Here is a 15,995-nt window from a genome sequence, read left to right on the forward strand (position 1 = left end):
CAACAAGGAAAAAAGGGTTAATAGCTATGACAAGAGAGAGAGAGAGAGAGAGAGAGAGCGAGAGAGAGAGAGAGAGAGAGAGAGAGAGAGAGAGAGAGAGAGAGTCACGGAGACTAAGCTTCACCAATTTAATTTAACCTTAACTTAAAGGTCATGGGTGCAGTGTGTCTATGGTCCTTCTTAGGGATTGAATTTCAGCTGTCTATTTAAAAAAAAAAAAATCCCCCCAAAAATATATCCTCTTTTCAACCAAGCTTCCATGTTTTGTTTTAAAAATGACCATAAATTGCTCTCAGTTGTCACGAGAGTGGGAAACAGACAGACACGCATACACAACACCTACCTGTAACTTAACCCGATCTGCTGTGACCATCCCTGCCCTGCAGTCAGTCAGCCAGCATGGACAAAGCCTTAGATATTACTAAATATCCGTGGGTTATGGGGGTTTACCAGGAGTCAAAAAGAATTTCCATGTGATCCCATAACAGAAACTTAAGGGGGAAAATAGTCAGAAACCCAAACCTAGACACGCAAAGTTGTAACTTCAGACATGTCTTGTCACTTGATAAGCAAAGAGTTATGAAACTTATGTACAAGACAGACAGAGACATAGACAATTATCAGATATAATGGAGAGAGGAAAGAGAAACGCGCGCACGCACACACACGCACGCACACACAGACACACAGACACACGCACACGCACACGCACACACACACACACACACACACACACACACACACAGTTAACAGAAGAGGTGCTGGGCAGAGATGTTCTCACTAAACAGCATGAATGTAAATTTAAATATTCACTGATTTACGGTAGTCAAGACGGTCAGAAAATAGGGGATCGCACACAGCTAACAAAGTATACGCTGGGAAATAAAAGCCTTCAAATCAGATATTTCTGACTGCATGTCACCCCGTGTGTCCAGGAGGATGCATGGCCTTGGCCTTGAAGGACAGCGGGGATGGAGGAGCCAGCATCTCCTCCCAGTCGTCTGGCTGTTGGTGCTGGTGGCGGCTCCACCAACAGGTAGTGAGAGAGAGATTCCAAAAGAAAGGAGAACATATTTTGATTGATGATTGTTCTAGGTCTAGGGCATGTGTTGCATCTGTGAAGGGTGTTGGTGTACACTGTACAACATAGGGCAATGGCTGTGAACAGTTCACGAATCACAGCAAACAGGTAGCTATTTGGTGTTTCTAAAACTTGGCAATTCCAAAGAACTGAAAAGACATTTGTTTCTGTGTTTGTAGTTCCCCATCTGTTCGTCAGTTTGCTAGCAGATAACCATTGTCTTGTAAACTCATCTGATTTACGCACTAGCTAAATCTAGTAGTGGTAACGTTAGCTAGTAGTTGTAGGTTTACAGACAGCAAAGTTGGCTTACTAGCAAAAAAAAGGCCAGCTGTTAGTGTAGGATTAGTCATCAAGGATGAAAACCAATTGGAAAAAAAGCATGTAATTCATAATAAACTGTGACCAGGTTATTTTATTGGGGCTGTTGTGCCTCATGGGGTAGCATCAAGCATGGCTCTTTCATAGTACAGTATTTGAATGTATCAGAGTGTAACCTACATCCATATTTCATTCAAGGCCATGCTATATTTAAATGCTAGAGGAGTCAAATGGAAAAATTATCAAGTGTCTGTAATATAATCCACTGAGCAAAAATGATGAATTCCATCTCTCTAATCAAAAAGTGGTAATTTCCATGCTAGAGATACCGAGAGAGCTAATGTTAGGCTAGTATGGTATGGCTAGCTTGAATGAATTTAGAAGGTCAGGTAGCCTATGCTAACTAGCTAAAGTAGACTGCCAGTAGATTCTAGATAGCCTCCTCTCATACTCCTTCATTGCTTTTGTCACTGGGCTGCGGTCTAACCTTAGCATTAACCTTACTTTCTCTGCCTAGTCTAACTCAACCAATGAGATCATTTATGCCTGTGGTGTGCATTTCCTTCCTCTCTCTGCACCTCCCTCTCCTCAGTCCGTGGTTTCTTCCTGAAGGAAAGCAAGGCAGTATTAAGCGGCTGCGTGGACCAATGGATCCTACAGGACAGGGCGGCCATTCCTCTGCTCTTTCAGATGACCGTGTGCATCCACATCCGTGTGATGGTGCCGGGGTCCTGGGTGGCTTTCTCCTACACCTCTGCCCGTGCACCCAGGCCCGAGCTGGGGCTGGAGGGAGACGAGGGGGCGCTCTATGGGTGGCTGCTGGGGGTCCGACACCGATTTCCTCAACAGCTGTACCCAAAATTCTGGCACAAGGTGTGTCTGAGGAGGGATGTGCGGGGCAACTCCTTCAGCCTACAGGTAATGCATACTCAGAGGTGGTAGAAGTATACAAATTCCTTACTCAAGTGCAAATACTTGTCTAAAAATATACTTGAAGAAGTACCATTACCAATCCTTTAAGTTTAGTCAAAGTACAGTTTACTGTTAAAGTTATAATCTCAAAGATTTTCATGTAACTAAATGTTGTTTACTCTGGGAACTCGCCCGCCCTGCAGCTCGCCGAGCTGTCCCTGCAGCTCGCATAGGCCGCCCGCCCTGCGGTCGAGCTGCACCGCTGTGCTCACTTGCTCCCTCGCCCGGCCCTGCAGCTCGCCCACTGTGCGGCCTCACTTGCTCTTATGACATCACTGATGATGTCACAACTTCACATCACTGATGACATCACAAGTGCTCTTATGACATGCCTATGCCATCATCAGTGATGTCACAATGCACAATTGCTCAACTGGCATCACTAGGCGCTTTCACACCGGCCTTGAAAGACGCAAAATGCACGGAAAATAGGATCCGCGCCTCCGATGTGAAAGTCGTGAACGCGGCGGGTTGGTTGCTAATTGTTGTATGCCTTTCGTTCCGCCAGCCAACCTAGTCTCAGCGGCGGGTTACCAACCCGCCTTCACTTGAAAGCGTAGCAGCAGCAAGCCGGAACAGTGCGAATGGTCAGCTCATTCATAAAAAATTTACAGGGGAAATCACCTCATGCAGCAAGAAAGTGCATGAGTGAAAGTAAAAAAAAGTAGCCTATACAATCATGACTGCAGGGACGCCAGGAGGAATGCTCCGTGCCTGTAAGTAGGTTAGGCTTTATGCTCAAACGATGTTGACATTAGTAGGTAAAATTAACGGATATAATAATAATAGCTTCAGACGGGGCCGATTACGGGCTGCGCGTGCTCCTGCAGCCTCTCTCTCTCTCTCTCTCTCTCTCTGTCCACTGCTGTACACGGAAGCACACACGGCTTGTTTCTCTCTCTCTCTCTCTCTCTGTTCTGGAGCAGTCTGCTGCTGTACACCGACACGTGGCACACATGACTTGTTTCGTTGTTTTTTACATACTGACAGCACGCTGTCTGTCGCTGACTGAGCGGAAAGCTACATGTCATGACATCAGTCCTGACTCCTGGCAGACTAACGTCACGTGAGGGTCTATGTGTGACTGTGTGGCTGGGGGAGTGTCTGTGCACTCCTCCTCTTTGTCTGACTGCTCTGCTGTGTAAAATCAAGCGAGTAATAAAACGTTATTTAATTTAATTATTGAAACGCCTTTCAATCCGGGAGCGGTGGCTGTCACTTGAAAGCAGACCCCAGGACGGGATGTGGCGGTGCTGCTTGGCTGTGTGTGAAAGCAATTTCTGTGGCGAGGCTGCCGGATTTGCGGGCCTTTTGAACTGCAATTTTGCGCGAACTGTGTGTGAAAGCGGCTACTGATGACATCACTTCCGGGACTTTATGACATCACTGATGACATCATCAGTGATGTCACAATGTTGGGACTTTGGGACATCACTGATGACATCATCAGTGATGTCACAATGCCTCCTATGACATCATCAGTGGGACAAAAATGTACAGGCTCCCTTTTATAGAGACTAGGGATCTTGCGCGCTAGGCGCGCTCAATTCCTAGGCTCCCCTGTTGCACGACCTCACCCGTCCTGCAGCTCGCCAAGCTGGCCATGTAGCTCGCATTCGCAGCTCGGCCGCTGTGCGGGCTTGCCCGCAGCTCGGCTGCTGTGTGGCCAATGAGACCAGCATCGCTGATGATGTCAGATTTATGACATCACTGATGATGTCGCAGTGGGATTTATGACATTACTGATGATGTCACAGTGGGATTTATGACATCACTGATGATGTCACAGTGGGATTTTGATGATGTCACAGTGGGATTTATGACATCACTGATGTCACAGTGGGATTTATGACATCACAGTGGAACAATCACAGTGGGACAGAGAAACAAACAGAGAAACAAACAGACAGAGCCCCAGCTCCCATTTATATACTGATGATAGATAGATAGATAGATAGATAGATAGATAGATAGATAGATAGATAGATAGATAGATATATAGATAGATAGATAGATAGATATATAGATAGATAGATAATTCATTGTCAAATGAAAGCTGTAGGCAATATTACTTCATCATAATTGTGGTTGTAGATCTGACAAAAAAACAACCAATCAGGGTTAGCTAGAATGTAACTAACCAATTATAGCGCACAAAAAGGGTAATTCGGGTTCTCCTCTGGTTAACATTCCATTGATGCTGTTGTTTAAAACTGCCTACTGGAGCTTTAAGTTTTATAAACAACCACTTTTTAACTAACACTTTCTACAAATGTGTTTATTTGTGCATGCATGTACTGTATGAGTTGTATTTGCATAACTAATCTTAACGTTTTTTAGGAATAGGCCTACATAGGCTATTCCTAAAGGTCACAATGTCTGAAAGCAGCCATCAGAATATGTGACCACACTGTACCTGCACAATAAATGAGTCAATCCACATAAAGGTTAGAGGATGACAAATCACCTGGAAACATAAAGGTTAGAGGATGACACATCACCTGAAAACATAAAGGTTAGAGGATGACAAATCACATGAAAACATTTGGTGAGTGGTTGACAGTGTGATGATGAGGGAAATGGTGACCTGTTTGTGGCTGGCTCTGTGATGATCCCAGACAAGAATATGTTTGTCCATATAAAGGTTAGAGGATGACAAATCACCTGGAAACATAAAGGTTAGAGGATGACAAATCACCTGGAAACATTTGGTGAGTGTTTGACTCATTTATTGTGTGGGGTACATTGTGGTCACATGTTCAGACGGCGGCTGTCAGAACTGTTGATCGTTAGGAGTAGGCTATGTAGGTCTATGTCTAAAGAACTTTAGGAGTAGCCTATGTAGGTCTATGTCTAAAGAACTTTAGGAGTAGCCTATGTAGGTCTATATTCTAAAGAACTTTAGGAGTAGGCTATGTAGGTCTATGTCTAAAGAACTTTAGGAGTAGCCTATGTAGGTCTATGTTTAAAGAACTTTAGGAGTAGGCTATGTAGCTCTATGCCTAAAGAACTTTAGGAGTAGGCTATGTAGCTCTACGCCTAAAGAACTTTAGGAGTAGGCTATGTAGCTCTATGCCTAAAGAACTTTAGGAGTAGGCTATGTAGCTCTACGCCTAAAGAACTTTAGGAGTAGGCTATAGCTCTACGCCTAAAGAACTTTAGGGGTAGGTTAGAGGATGACAAATCACCTGGAAACATTTGGTGAGTGTTTGACTCATTTATTGTGTGGGGTACATTGTGGTCACATGTTCAGACGGCGGCTGTCAGAACTGTTGATCGTTAGGAGTAGGCTATGTAGGTCTATGTCTAAAGAACTTTAGGAGTAGCCTATGTAGGTCTATGTCTAAAGAACTTTAGGAGTAGCCTATGTAGGTCTATATTCTAAAGAACTTTAGGAGTAGGCTATGTAGGTCTATGTCTAAAGAACTTTAGGAGTAGCCTATGTAGGTCTATGTCTAAAGAACTTTAGGAGTAGGCTATCTAGGTCTATGTCTAAAGAAATTTAGGAGTAGCCTATGTAGGTCTATGTCTAAAGAACTTTAGGAGTAGGCTATGTAGGTATACAGTATGTCTAAAGAACTTTAGGAGTAGACTATGTAGGTCTATGCCTAAAGAACTTTAGGAGTAGGCTATGTAAAGAACTTTAGGAGTAGGCTATAGCTCTACGCCTAAAGAACTTTAGGGGTAGGCTATGTAGCTCTATGCCTAAAGAACTTTAGGAGTAGGCTATGTAGCTCTATGCCTAAAGAACTTTAGGAGTAGGCTATGTAGCTCTATGTCTAAAGAACTTTAGGAGTAGGCTATGTAGCTCTATGTCTAAAGAACTTTAGGAGTAGGCTATGTAGCTCTATGTCTAAATAACTTTAGGAGTAGGCTATGTAGCTCTATGCCTAAAGAACTTTAGGAGTAGGCTATGTAGCTCTATGCCTAAAGAACTTTAGGAGTAGGCTATGTAGCTCTACGCCTAAAGAACTTTAGGAGTAGGCTATGTAGCTCTATGCCTAAAGAACTTTAGGAGTAGGCTATGTAGCTCTACGCCTAAAGAACTTTAGGAGTAGGCTATAGCTCTACGCCTAAAGAACTTTAGGGGTAGGCTATGTAGCTCTATGCCTAAAGAACTTTAGGAGTAGGCTATGTAGCTCTATGCCTAAAGAACTTTAGGAGTAGGCTATGTAGCTCTATGTCTAAAGAACTTTAGGAGTAGGCTATGTAGCTCTATGTCTAAAGAACTTTAGGAGTAGGCTATGTAGCTCTATGTCTAAAGAACTTTAGGAGTAGGCTATGTAGCTCTATGCCTAAAGAACTTTAGGAGTAGGCTATGTAGCTCTACGCCTAAAGAACTTTAGGAGTAGGCTATGTAGCTCTACGCCTAAAGAACTTTAGGAGTAGGCTATGTAGCTCTACGCCTAAAGAACTTTAGGAGTAGGCTATGTAGCTCTATGTCTAAAGAACTTTAGGGGTAGGCTATGTAGCTCTATGCCTAAAGAACTTTAGGAGTAGGCTATGTAGCTCTATGTCTAAAGAACTTTAGGAGTAGGCTATGTAGCTCTATGTCTAAAGAACTTTAGGAGTAGGCTATGTAGCTCTATGTCTAAAGAACTTTAGGAGTAGGCTATGTAGCTCTATGCCTAAATAACTTTAGGAGTAGGCTATGTAGCTCTATGCCTAAAGAACTTTAGGAGTAGGCTATGTAGCTCTATGTCTAAAGAACTTTAGGAGTAGGCTATGTAGCTCTATGTCTAAAGAACTTTAGGAGTAGGCTATGTAGCTCTATGCCTAAAGAACTTTAGGAGTAGGCTATGTAGCTCTATGCCTAAAGAACTTTAGGAGTAGGCTATGTAGATCTATGTCTAAAGAACTTTAGGAGTAGGCTATGTAGCTCTATGTCTAAAGAACTTTAGGAGTAGGCTATGTAGCTCTATGCCTAAATAACTTTAGGAGTAGGCTATGTAGCTCTATGTCTAAAGAACTTTAGGGGTAGGCTATGTAGCTCTATGCCTAAAGAACTTTAGGAGTAGGCTATGTAGCTCTATTCCTAAAGAACTTTAGGAGTAGGCTATCTAGGTCTATGTCTAAAGAACTTTAGGAGTAGGCTATGTAGGTATACAGTATGTCTAAAGAACTTTAGGAGTAGACTATGTAGGTCTATGCCTAAATAACTTTAGGAGTAGGCTATGTAAAGAACTTTAGGAGTAGGCTATAGCTCTACGCCTAAAGAACTTTAGGAGTAGGCTATGTAGCTCTATGCCTAAAGAACTTTAGGAGTAGGCTATGTAAAGAACTTTAGGAGTAGGCTATAGCTCTACGCCTAAAGAACTTTAGGAGTAGGCTATGTAGCTCTATGCCTAAAGAACTTTAGGAGTAGGCTATGTAGCTCTATGCCTAAAGAACTTTAGGGGTAGGCTATGTAAGGTATATGCCTAAAGAACTTTAGGAATAGGCTAGGTAGGTCTATTCCTAAAGAACTTTAGGAGTAGACTATGTAGGTGTATGCCTAAAGAACTTTAGGAGTAGGCTAGGTAAGTCTATTCCTAAAGAACTTTAGGAGTAGACTATGTAGGTTTATGCCTAAAGAACTTTAGGAGTCTAGGTAGGTCTATGTAGACTATGTAGATTTATGCCTAAATAACTTTAGGAGTAGGCTATGTAGATCTATGCCTAAACAACTTAAATTAAGAAAAGAAATGAATTTGAATGCCTGTGCCTGACATTGAAGGGAAAGGAAACTCTTACACCCATCCATCACCCTGACAACACCCAGAGTTTCAACCACGCTACTGACACTGCTTATACTGTCTGTTATAATAGTTGTGCATCCTTCACATAACTGTTTTCAGTATGAAAACTGAATTTTAAAAAGTTGTGTTCATGGGTGAGCTCAGGTTGAAATCCCTCCCCCACCCCCCCACACATACTTGGTGTGAATACGATGATAAACATTACTTTTCTCAAGTCGAAGTCCTACAACAACTGTACAGCTGCAGCGAAATGGCCACTAGTCCTTGACTACTTTCTGCATGGCCTTCCATAGGAGGTATCACTGCATTACACTGAACGGCCCCTATCGTTGCATCGGCCTAGTTTCTACGCCGAGCGCCTGGCGCAGTGGGCGTGGACCAGCGCACTTGATATCTTGGTCTTGGCGCTACACACAGCCTAAAGCATTACAACCACGCCTTTTAAGCGTAAAATTATGCACCGTCATGCTCATTGGATAAGTGCAATAAACAAATCGCACGCTTGCCTTTTAAGCTCCAATTCCAGTGGTCCAGCAAAACCAAACAAAAGCCAAGCGCTCTGCCCCCCCCCCTCCCTTCATCCAGTCTGTCTGTCTCCATATATAGGCTATTATTCCATATTATTATGCTTCTCAAACCAATCTAACTGCAGTTTAAATACTGCAAGCATGTAAATACGCTACACTATAGCAAGATCAAAGTGAAAAGAATGTTCTAAAGGCATCAGCTAGAAAAATATAGCCTATCCCTATATGATGAGATTAATTTTATATTGGTGAAAGTTTGTCCAGAAAGATATCGTTTTCTCTCCCCTGCTGCAGGTAGAATGATGCACATAAATATACCCTACATTATGTAAAGTCATTGCATAAATGTGTTTTTATTGTAAAACTAAATGTGAAGTAGGGCCAAGTTATTGGAGCGGACATCGCGTTCCGCAGCGCGTTCCGCTGTCACTTATCTAAATCAGGTTAAATCCACAAGAGATATATATAGGCCCAGGAGGACATATATGTTTCACATAGGGTGGTGTATTCATTTCGATGTTTCATTTGGTCCAATATTGAAATGTGTACAATTGCAGGTTGTGTTACCATTACACATTAATTTAGATCGACCTTTTATATCTATTTCGCCTCATTTGGTTGCTATTTAGTAGCGAAATGGAGAAGCACAATGCATGCTGGGACATGCCAGGCAACTTACAACTTATTTTTCCTATATGGGAAGTGTGTTGTGCCTGTCTAAGCGAGGGAGTCAGAGAGAGAGAGAGAAGGGTGACAGAGAAGAGGCAGAAGAGCACTGGCGCACTGAATAGGCCTGGTTTCAGAGAGAGACAGAGAAGGGTGACAGGGGAGAGGCAGAAGAGTGCTCCTTGCAACTGGCGCACTGAATAGGCCTGGTTTTCAAAAGCGCAAAGCGCTAAATTTACGCCAGGTGGGAAGATATCATTACGCCGAGATTTAAGGCCGACACGCCCATTCTGGCCCATTCTGGGACTGCGCCACGCCCATTCGGCCTAAAGCGCATTTGGCAGCGTAAAGCCATATTGATATCTTCCCGAGGCAGGCGCAAGGCACGTTTTTTTTGCGTTTAAGGCCCGTTTTAGCGCCGAAGGCCTGTGGGAGAATAGGGCAACATGTACGAAGGTAACACTCCTATCCAGAGCAACTTCAACACTTTCTTGAAGTTCTAGCTGCTTTTATTGAGTGAAATATTCAAATACAAGACACCACGTTTTTATGGCTGCACCATTACATCAAATATATGTTTCCCTGTAATTCCGCAAGACATATTTGGTATGCCCTGCCCCTCAACATCTGAAACTCTGACACACCCACATCTTTTAAAAACCAACTCAAATCCCACCTCTTCAAGAAAGCCTACAATATCTGACTTCCACCTCCACCATACTCTTTCACTCTGTAACCTCTTTATTTGTATTTGTTCTGTATCTGTGTACGTTTATGTTATATGTTTTCATGTAAAGCGTCTTTGAGTATTCAGAAAAGCACTATATAAGTCCTATCTATTATTATTATTATTTATATTTTGAAACATTGGGATCTCGACTAGAATTTAAAATAAATGTCTGTGGGTGTGAGAGTGAAGTTTGGGTCCCGGCAATGGAATTGTGGGAATTTTAACAATATGACTGAGCAGGTTTGGTTTCAGTGTCTTGCTCAAGAACATAAGTTTCTCTGTATCCACTAGAAGCCACCTTCACATGCTGTATATATAAAAGCCACCTTCACATGCTGACAGACTGTATATAGAAAAGCCACCTCCACTTGCTGTATATATCATTTCTTCAGGTTGATGGGGAGGTGGTGGCAGAGAGGACGGTCATTGCTCAGGCCATCCCCCCCTCTGGCTCCCTTCGGCTGGGCTGTCAACCTAGAGACAGAACCCCGGGGGCCACGCTGGCAGATGTGGAGCTATACCTGTTCCGCATGTGGGCAGACCTGGATGACCACCCCACCTGTGAGGACGGCTCTGTGATTGGCTGGGACTCTCAGTTTTGGGGCCTGACCAGCGCCAGGGCCAGACAGACAGACCATAACCTTATGTGTGGTGAGACAAAGATGCATAAACTTGTCATTCAATCATAGACAGACTGATCTTATCTCTTGTAGATATTTCATAATAAGGTAATAATAGTAATAATAGATAACTAAAATATTGCATGGCATTAGGTAGGCATCATAGAATTCACCTGATGAGTCTTTCCTGTATTGCTACAGTAATCACTGTAGCCTATAGTTCACAAAGTATCAATGATTATTTCAAAATCAAACTTGTACAGTATCTCAAGTCCATAAAGTTTGTGTTGCTCTGTGCACAGCAGTGCACTGGCTTATAAGGTGCTTATGAAAAAAACATACCACATATACCGTATTCACAAATGAAGAAGAGGCCAAGAGGCCTAATATTTATTATTACACAAGGATTTATGTTCATGCTTTATTTTCCAGAGCCCTAATTTCCTATAAAGGAACTGTTAATTTCGTAGGAAGTTTCCTGGAAACAACCATGAAATTATGTAGTAGTTAAAGTATATAGAAAAAGTACTGTAAGTAGTTGTCTGGTGTATACACCAGACAACTACTTACAGTACTTTTTAGTCAATAAGATACTGTAAATTTCTCAAACAAGTTATTGGAAAGAACTGTAACACTATACATCTTTTATGGGGAAAAATAATAGGCAGGTGTCAATTATCAGAAGAAATTATTCATATAATTATATAATTAAATATTCGAATATAATTTATTTGTTGAATTCTTAATTAATTTTAGTTAATTTCACATTTTCTATATAACGAACTAATAATTTCATGGTTCTTTCCAGGAAACTTCATAAGAAATCAATCGTTTTTGTTTTACTTTCTAGGAAAGTATTAGCAAATTGTGGACCTGGAAAATAAAGTGTTACTGTATTACGGTATTATAAAACATGTAGCAAATGATGCATTTTGCCTACAGGCTTCATCAGGTTTGCCAAGTTTGTATCTCTCCAAAGACTGCTCCTCAAAACTGAGCTGGAACGAGCAAATCCTCTGCATATTGCACTAAGACATGGGACTTCTATGGTGCCTTCATCTGTAATGATTATGTAGATAGTTGTGCATGTTGGATGGTGAATGTTGCAGGTTTTGTGCTTCTTGTAGAACACAGACGGGTGAGACGTTCGGCAAGAAGGAATTTTGTTGTGTTATTGTGTCTATTACATATTTTATGCACATGTGTATATGTGTCTGTATATGTGGGTAAATTTGTGTGTGTGTGTGTGTGTGTGTGTGTGTGTGTGTGTGTGTGTGTGTGTGTGTGTGTATGCGTGTGCATGTGCGTGTGCGTGTGTGTGTGTGTGTGTGTGTGTGTGTGTGTGTGTGTGTGCGCGCACTGTGCATGTGTGCATGAGAGTGGGAGGAAGAAGAGACAGAAAAACAAGCGCAAAATACCTTGAAGCCCATGGCGCAGTGGTGTGACCATTCAGCCAAACCACCCAGATCCCCCACCCACTCCCCCTACCCACCCCTCAAGCCGACTCTCTACTACCTGCCTATCTCTAGCTATGGCCCCTTTTCCCTGGCCCCGCTCCCTTTCATGCCCCGTCCCACTATGCACATCCCCTTAGCCATACCCACCCCTCGAATCCTGACTCTCTAGGACCCACCTATCCCTAGCCCCGCCCCCTTCACTAAATGTCCATGAGTGACGGAGTGAGTGAGTGTCCTGACTTTTGCATCTGGCCTGGCCAGCTGCCAGCGCCAAGCGAAAAGAGAGACCTAACAGATAATAAGAGAGAGAGGTTTGTGGGTAGAGGTACATCACACAATTTTAAGCAAGGAAACGTCTTAATCACAACATATATGGTTTCAGCATCTCCAAATTTTGGACTAGCTGGTCCTGGTGGTCGCCTCTTCCAAACTCAACGTAAGTATTACTAATACTAAGTATTACTTAAACTCTGTTTTTACTCCAACATCAGAAACAATAACTAACGAAACAGTATCTAGATTCTCCTCCACAGTGTTCCCTCCTGATGATCACTTGACTTCCCCCTTACTTTCTCCTTTACCAGCATTATCTCACACTACTACTACCTCAAGTCCTGTCGTCATAGCAACGTCTCTCAAGCACACGCTCAGCCAATCACAAGTCACAGGTGAGTGATGATGACAGCAACACTGACAGTATTGGCACGGTAACATGAGGATAGAGCATGAAGGTACAACTGGTACAATGTCAACGATAAAGTCACTTACACTGCGCGAGTTACACTGTAAAAGCCTGTTCGTTATGGTTTTGTTAGTAGTAGTCATCTTTGATATCCTCATGGGATTTTGGCAACATCTTTGCTGGTAAGCAAAGGTTTGTGCTGTGGTGTTTCAGTACTGCACTTCACAGAGATCACATGTCAATCATTTTGTGTCTAAAATGCAGGAAGTAACACAATATAATTAAAATGTACCGGCATGCTCCTGGTATAAATTGTCCAATGCCACATTATATTACACTATATAACAACAATAATATAGAAATAGGGAGTGTGGGATCTGGGCCGTTTACTGTTCTGTCTTTATTACCTATTTATAGTTTCACCACTGAGTGAAGCCAGTGACAGCCGTTCCACCGAACAACCCACCGATCATCCTGCCATCAGCGGCAGCCAAACATCAGTCACACCGTCACTCAACTCATCCATGACCATGACTACCTCAACAAATGCCACCCCGCCCACAATGCTGAGCCCAGTCAACCGGACCACAAGTTCACCAGCCGCTGACCCGATGCCATCTTACACTGCAGTCATGTTGTCCACCACTGTGCCTGCTACCACAGTGACAAGTAACACAGTTCCAGATCACAGTCCAGTTTCACCAGTAACCAGCGATCACGGAGCTACTTCAGACGCCATGTCTCGTCCTGCAAGTTCAGCTCCGCCCTTTGATGCCAGTCCAATCAATCAGATCCCAACCAGTACCCAAACCTCTCCAATCACAACTCTGCATGCCAACCAAACCACGCCTGCAAAACCACTCACAACAGGTTAGCAGCTGACACATACATTTTTGATACATGCGTGTGTAAAAGAGACCCAATCTCAGCAATCCAGTATAGGCCTGTTATTACTGTCGAAGAGTATAGAAGCCAAGGGACTAAGCTCTGGTGCTTTTTTGCCGCCATTTTGGCCTGAAAGCGCTTCCTTGCACCAATGAGACAACAGCACAGAGAGACACACCATGATTGACCGGGAATACCACAGGCCATTTCGGTAGAGGTACTTTTGCACGGCACTTTTTTTACTGCCGTCATTACAGTAGTCTCCTTCAGGCCAAAATGGCTGAAGCTTTCACTTCTTGGCAATGTTACATTTTTTCTTACTGGTGCTGTGCTAGTGATGTGAAACAGAAACACATCACCTGCTTTCATCTGCTTTCTTTATTCTTGTAGGATCCCCTCTGGTGAACTGTGACATCACCCAGCTCTGTTCCAATGAGCGTAAGCTTTTGTCCAATCACAGCATTTCATTTATACTACCGGCCAAAAGTTTTGACACACATTTTTCTTCATTTTTCACATTTTAGAATAATAGTAAAGACATCAAAACTATGAACACATGGAATCAAGCAGTGACCCAAAAGTGTTAAACAAATCAATACTGTCTTACTTTCGATTATTTAAAGTAGCCGCCATTTGCATTGATGGAAATGCAAAGGCTTTGGAAAGAAATTCATACATCAACTTCACTATTTATATCTGTCTGAAAAACACATTTGAAGCTTTTAAGCAGAAGTCTTTAGAGCAAAATGACTTTAAGATAATGGGAAAAAAACATACATGTAGAGCATTCAATCAGGTGTGTCCAAACATTTGAATGGTAGTGTCCATATTGCTGCTCTTCCATCTTCCTTAGAACTGAATTTTTTCCACAGATGCGTACTATTGGATGTTTCTAAGCGTGAACGCCACAGGGACCAACAGGATTGAGACAGATGTCCACGACTGGGTGAGAAACACTTGTTTCTACACTACACTCTTGGCTTGTCATGCTTTTAAAGGAGAATTTCGTTTTTTTTTTTACCTGGAGCCCTCTCCTCACATTAAATCCTCACCCAGTTTTCTCCGCAGCGTTTTTGTGCCTCCTACGCGTTGTTTGGAGATCAATAGTGTCCATGCCAGTCCTAGAATTGAGCTGCGTGCTGTTCCTCCATTTAAATAGACAGTTTTATTCCCGTTTTCGACCCATATCGTCATTATATATATATAAAGAAACATCCGACTGCCAATCTCCCCCGGGCTATTTCCAGCGGTATTTCCAGGGATCCCATTTCCTCATTTCGGGTCAGTGTCACCAACTTGTTGATATGGGTCGAAAACGGGAATAAAACTGTCTATTTAAATGGAGGAACAGCACGCTGCCATGTGGCCCCGACGGAGCTCAATTCTAGGACTGGCATGGACACTATTGATCTGCAAACAACGCGTAGGAGGCACAAAAACGCTGCGGAGAACATTGGGTGAGTCGTCAGATAATAATTCATGTGAGGAGAGGGCTCCAGGTAAAAAAAAAACGAAATTCTCCTTTAAGTCCCCACCCCTGACACCATGCCATGCTTTTACATGTCACCTCACAAACAAGTCTCACAAGCAAATGATTGGTTTGCGAGCCATAGCTTTCTGTGATGGAGAAGTAAAGAAACCTAAATGGAATGCCACTATTACATTGTGATTAAGATGTTTAATAATCTCTCTCTAGCAATCTCCTCTCTCTCGTGCGTGTGTGTGTGTGTGGGGGGGGGGGGTTAAATGCAGCCATTTTTATTTTTTATATGCAATAAAGACATACAAGAACAAAACAAAAAACAAAAACAAAGACACACAAGCTCAGTCACAGGAAAGGAAAAGAAAGAAAAAGCATACACATATCAACATTACAACATCGTAGTGAGGTGCTACTATAGAATCCAGTGTGAGGAGTAAAGGAGATATCAGTTGGGTGAGTTACCCGTTGCCCGTAACCTCGTCCAAGTAGGCCATAAATGGGTCCCAGATGGTAGAAAACCTCCTAAGTGAATTGGTCCTCAGGAACCTGAGTCTCTCCATACGTATAACAGAAACCATGTCTGACAGCCATAGCTGAAAAGAAGGTGGGGAGGGGGACTTCCACTCCCTTAGGACGAGTCTCTTCATGTGTGGTGGTTTTTTAACTTTGTACTTTAAGTGATATATGTTTAATTAAAGGAACATCAAATGTCTCTCTCTTTCTCCCCATTCTCAAGTCAATTTAATCTGCATTATTTTCTATCAAAGATTAGAAACAATGCAGAAAAATCCCCTTCCTGCTTGAGTCAGAAGTTCGGCTTACTTGAATATATT

The 15,995-nt window shown here is 42.6% G+C and overlaps 1 protein-coding gene across 1 annotated transcript in view; it reads left to right on the forward strand.

Annotated features, from left to right (window-relative positions):
* Positions 1 to 943: 943 nt before the first annotated feature.
* The window catches only part of adgrg2a (adhesion G protein-coupled receptor G2a), a gene marked incomplete at both ends in the record, with an annotated part of 46,907 nt that continues 31,855 nt past the window's right edge, over positions 944 to 15,995 (forward strand). Inside the window, 6 exons of the mRNA XM_083631888.1 lie at positions 944 to 1,007; positions 1,995 to 2,320; positions 10,428 to 10,686; positions 12,697 to 12,780; positions 14,070 to 14,117; positions 14,552 to 14,625. Coding sequence (XP_083488014.1) covers positions 944 to 1,007; positions 1,995 to 2,320; positions 10,428 to 10,686; positions 12,697 to 12,780; positions 14,070 to 14,117; positions 14,552 to 14,625 — 855 coding nt within the window. The remainder of the gene's footprint in view (positions 1,008 to 1,994; positions 2,321 to 10,427; positions 10,687 to 12,696; positions 12,781 to 14,069; positions 14,118 to 14,551; positions 14,626 to 15,995) is intronic.

This window comes from Poromitra crassiceps (genome assembly GCF_964638095.1).
Source record: "Poromitra crassiceps genome assembly, chromosome: 2".
Classification (NCBI taxonomy): Eukaryota; Metazoa; Chordata; class Actinopteri; order Beryciformes; family Melamphaidae; genus Poromitra; species Poromitra crassiceps.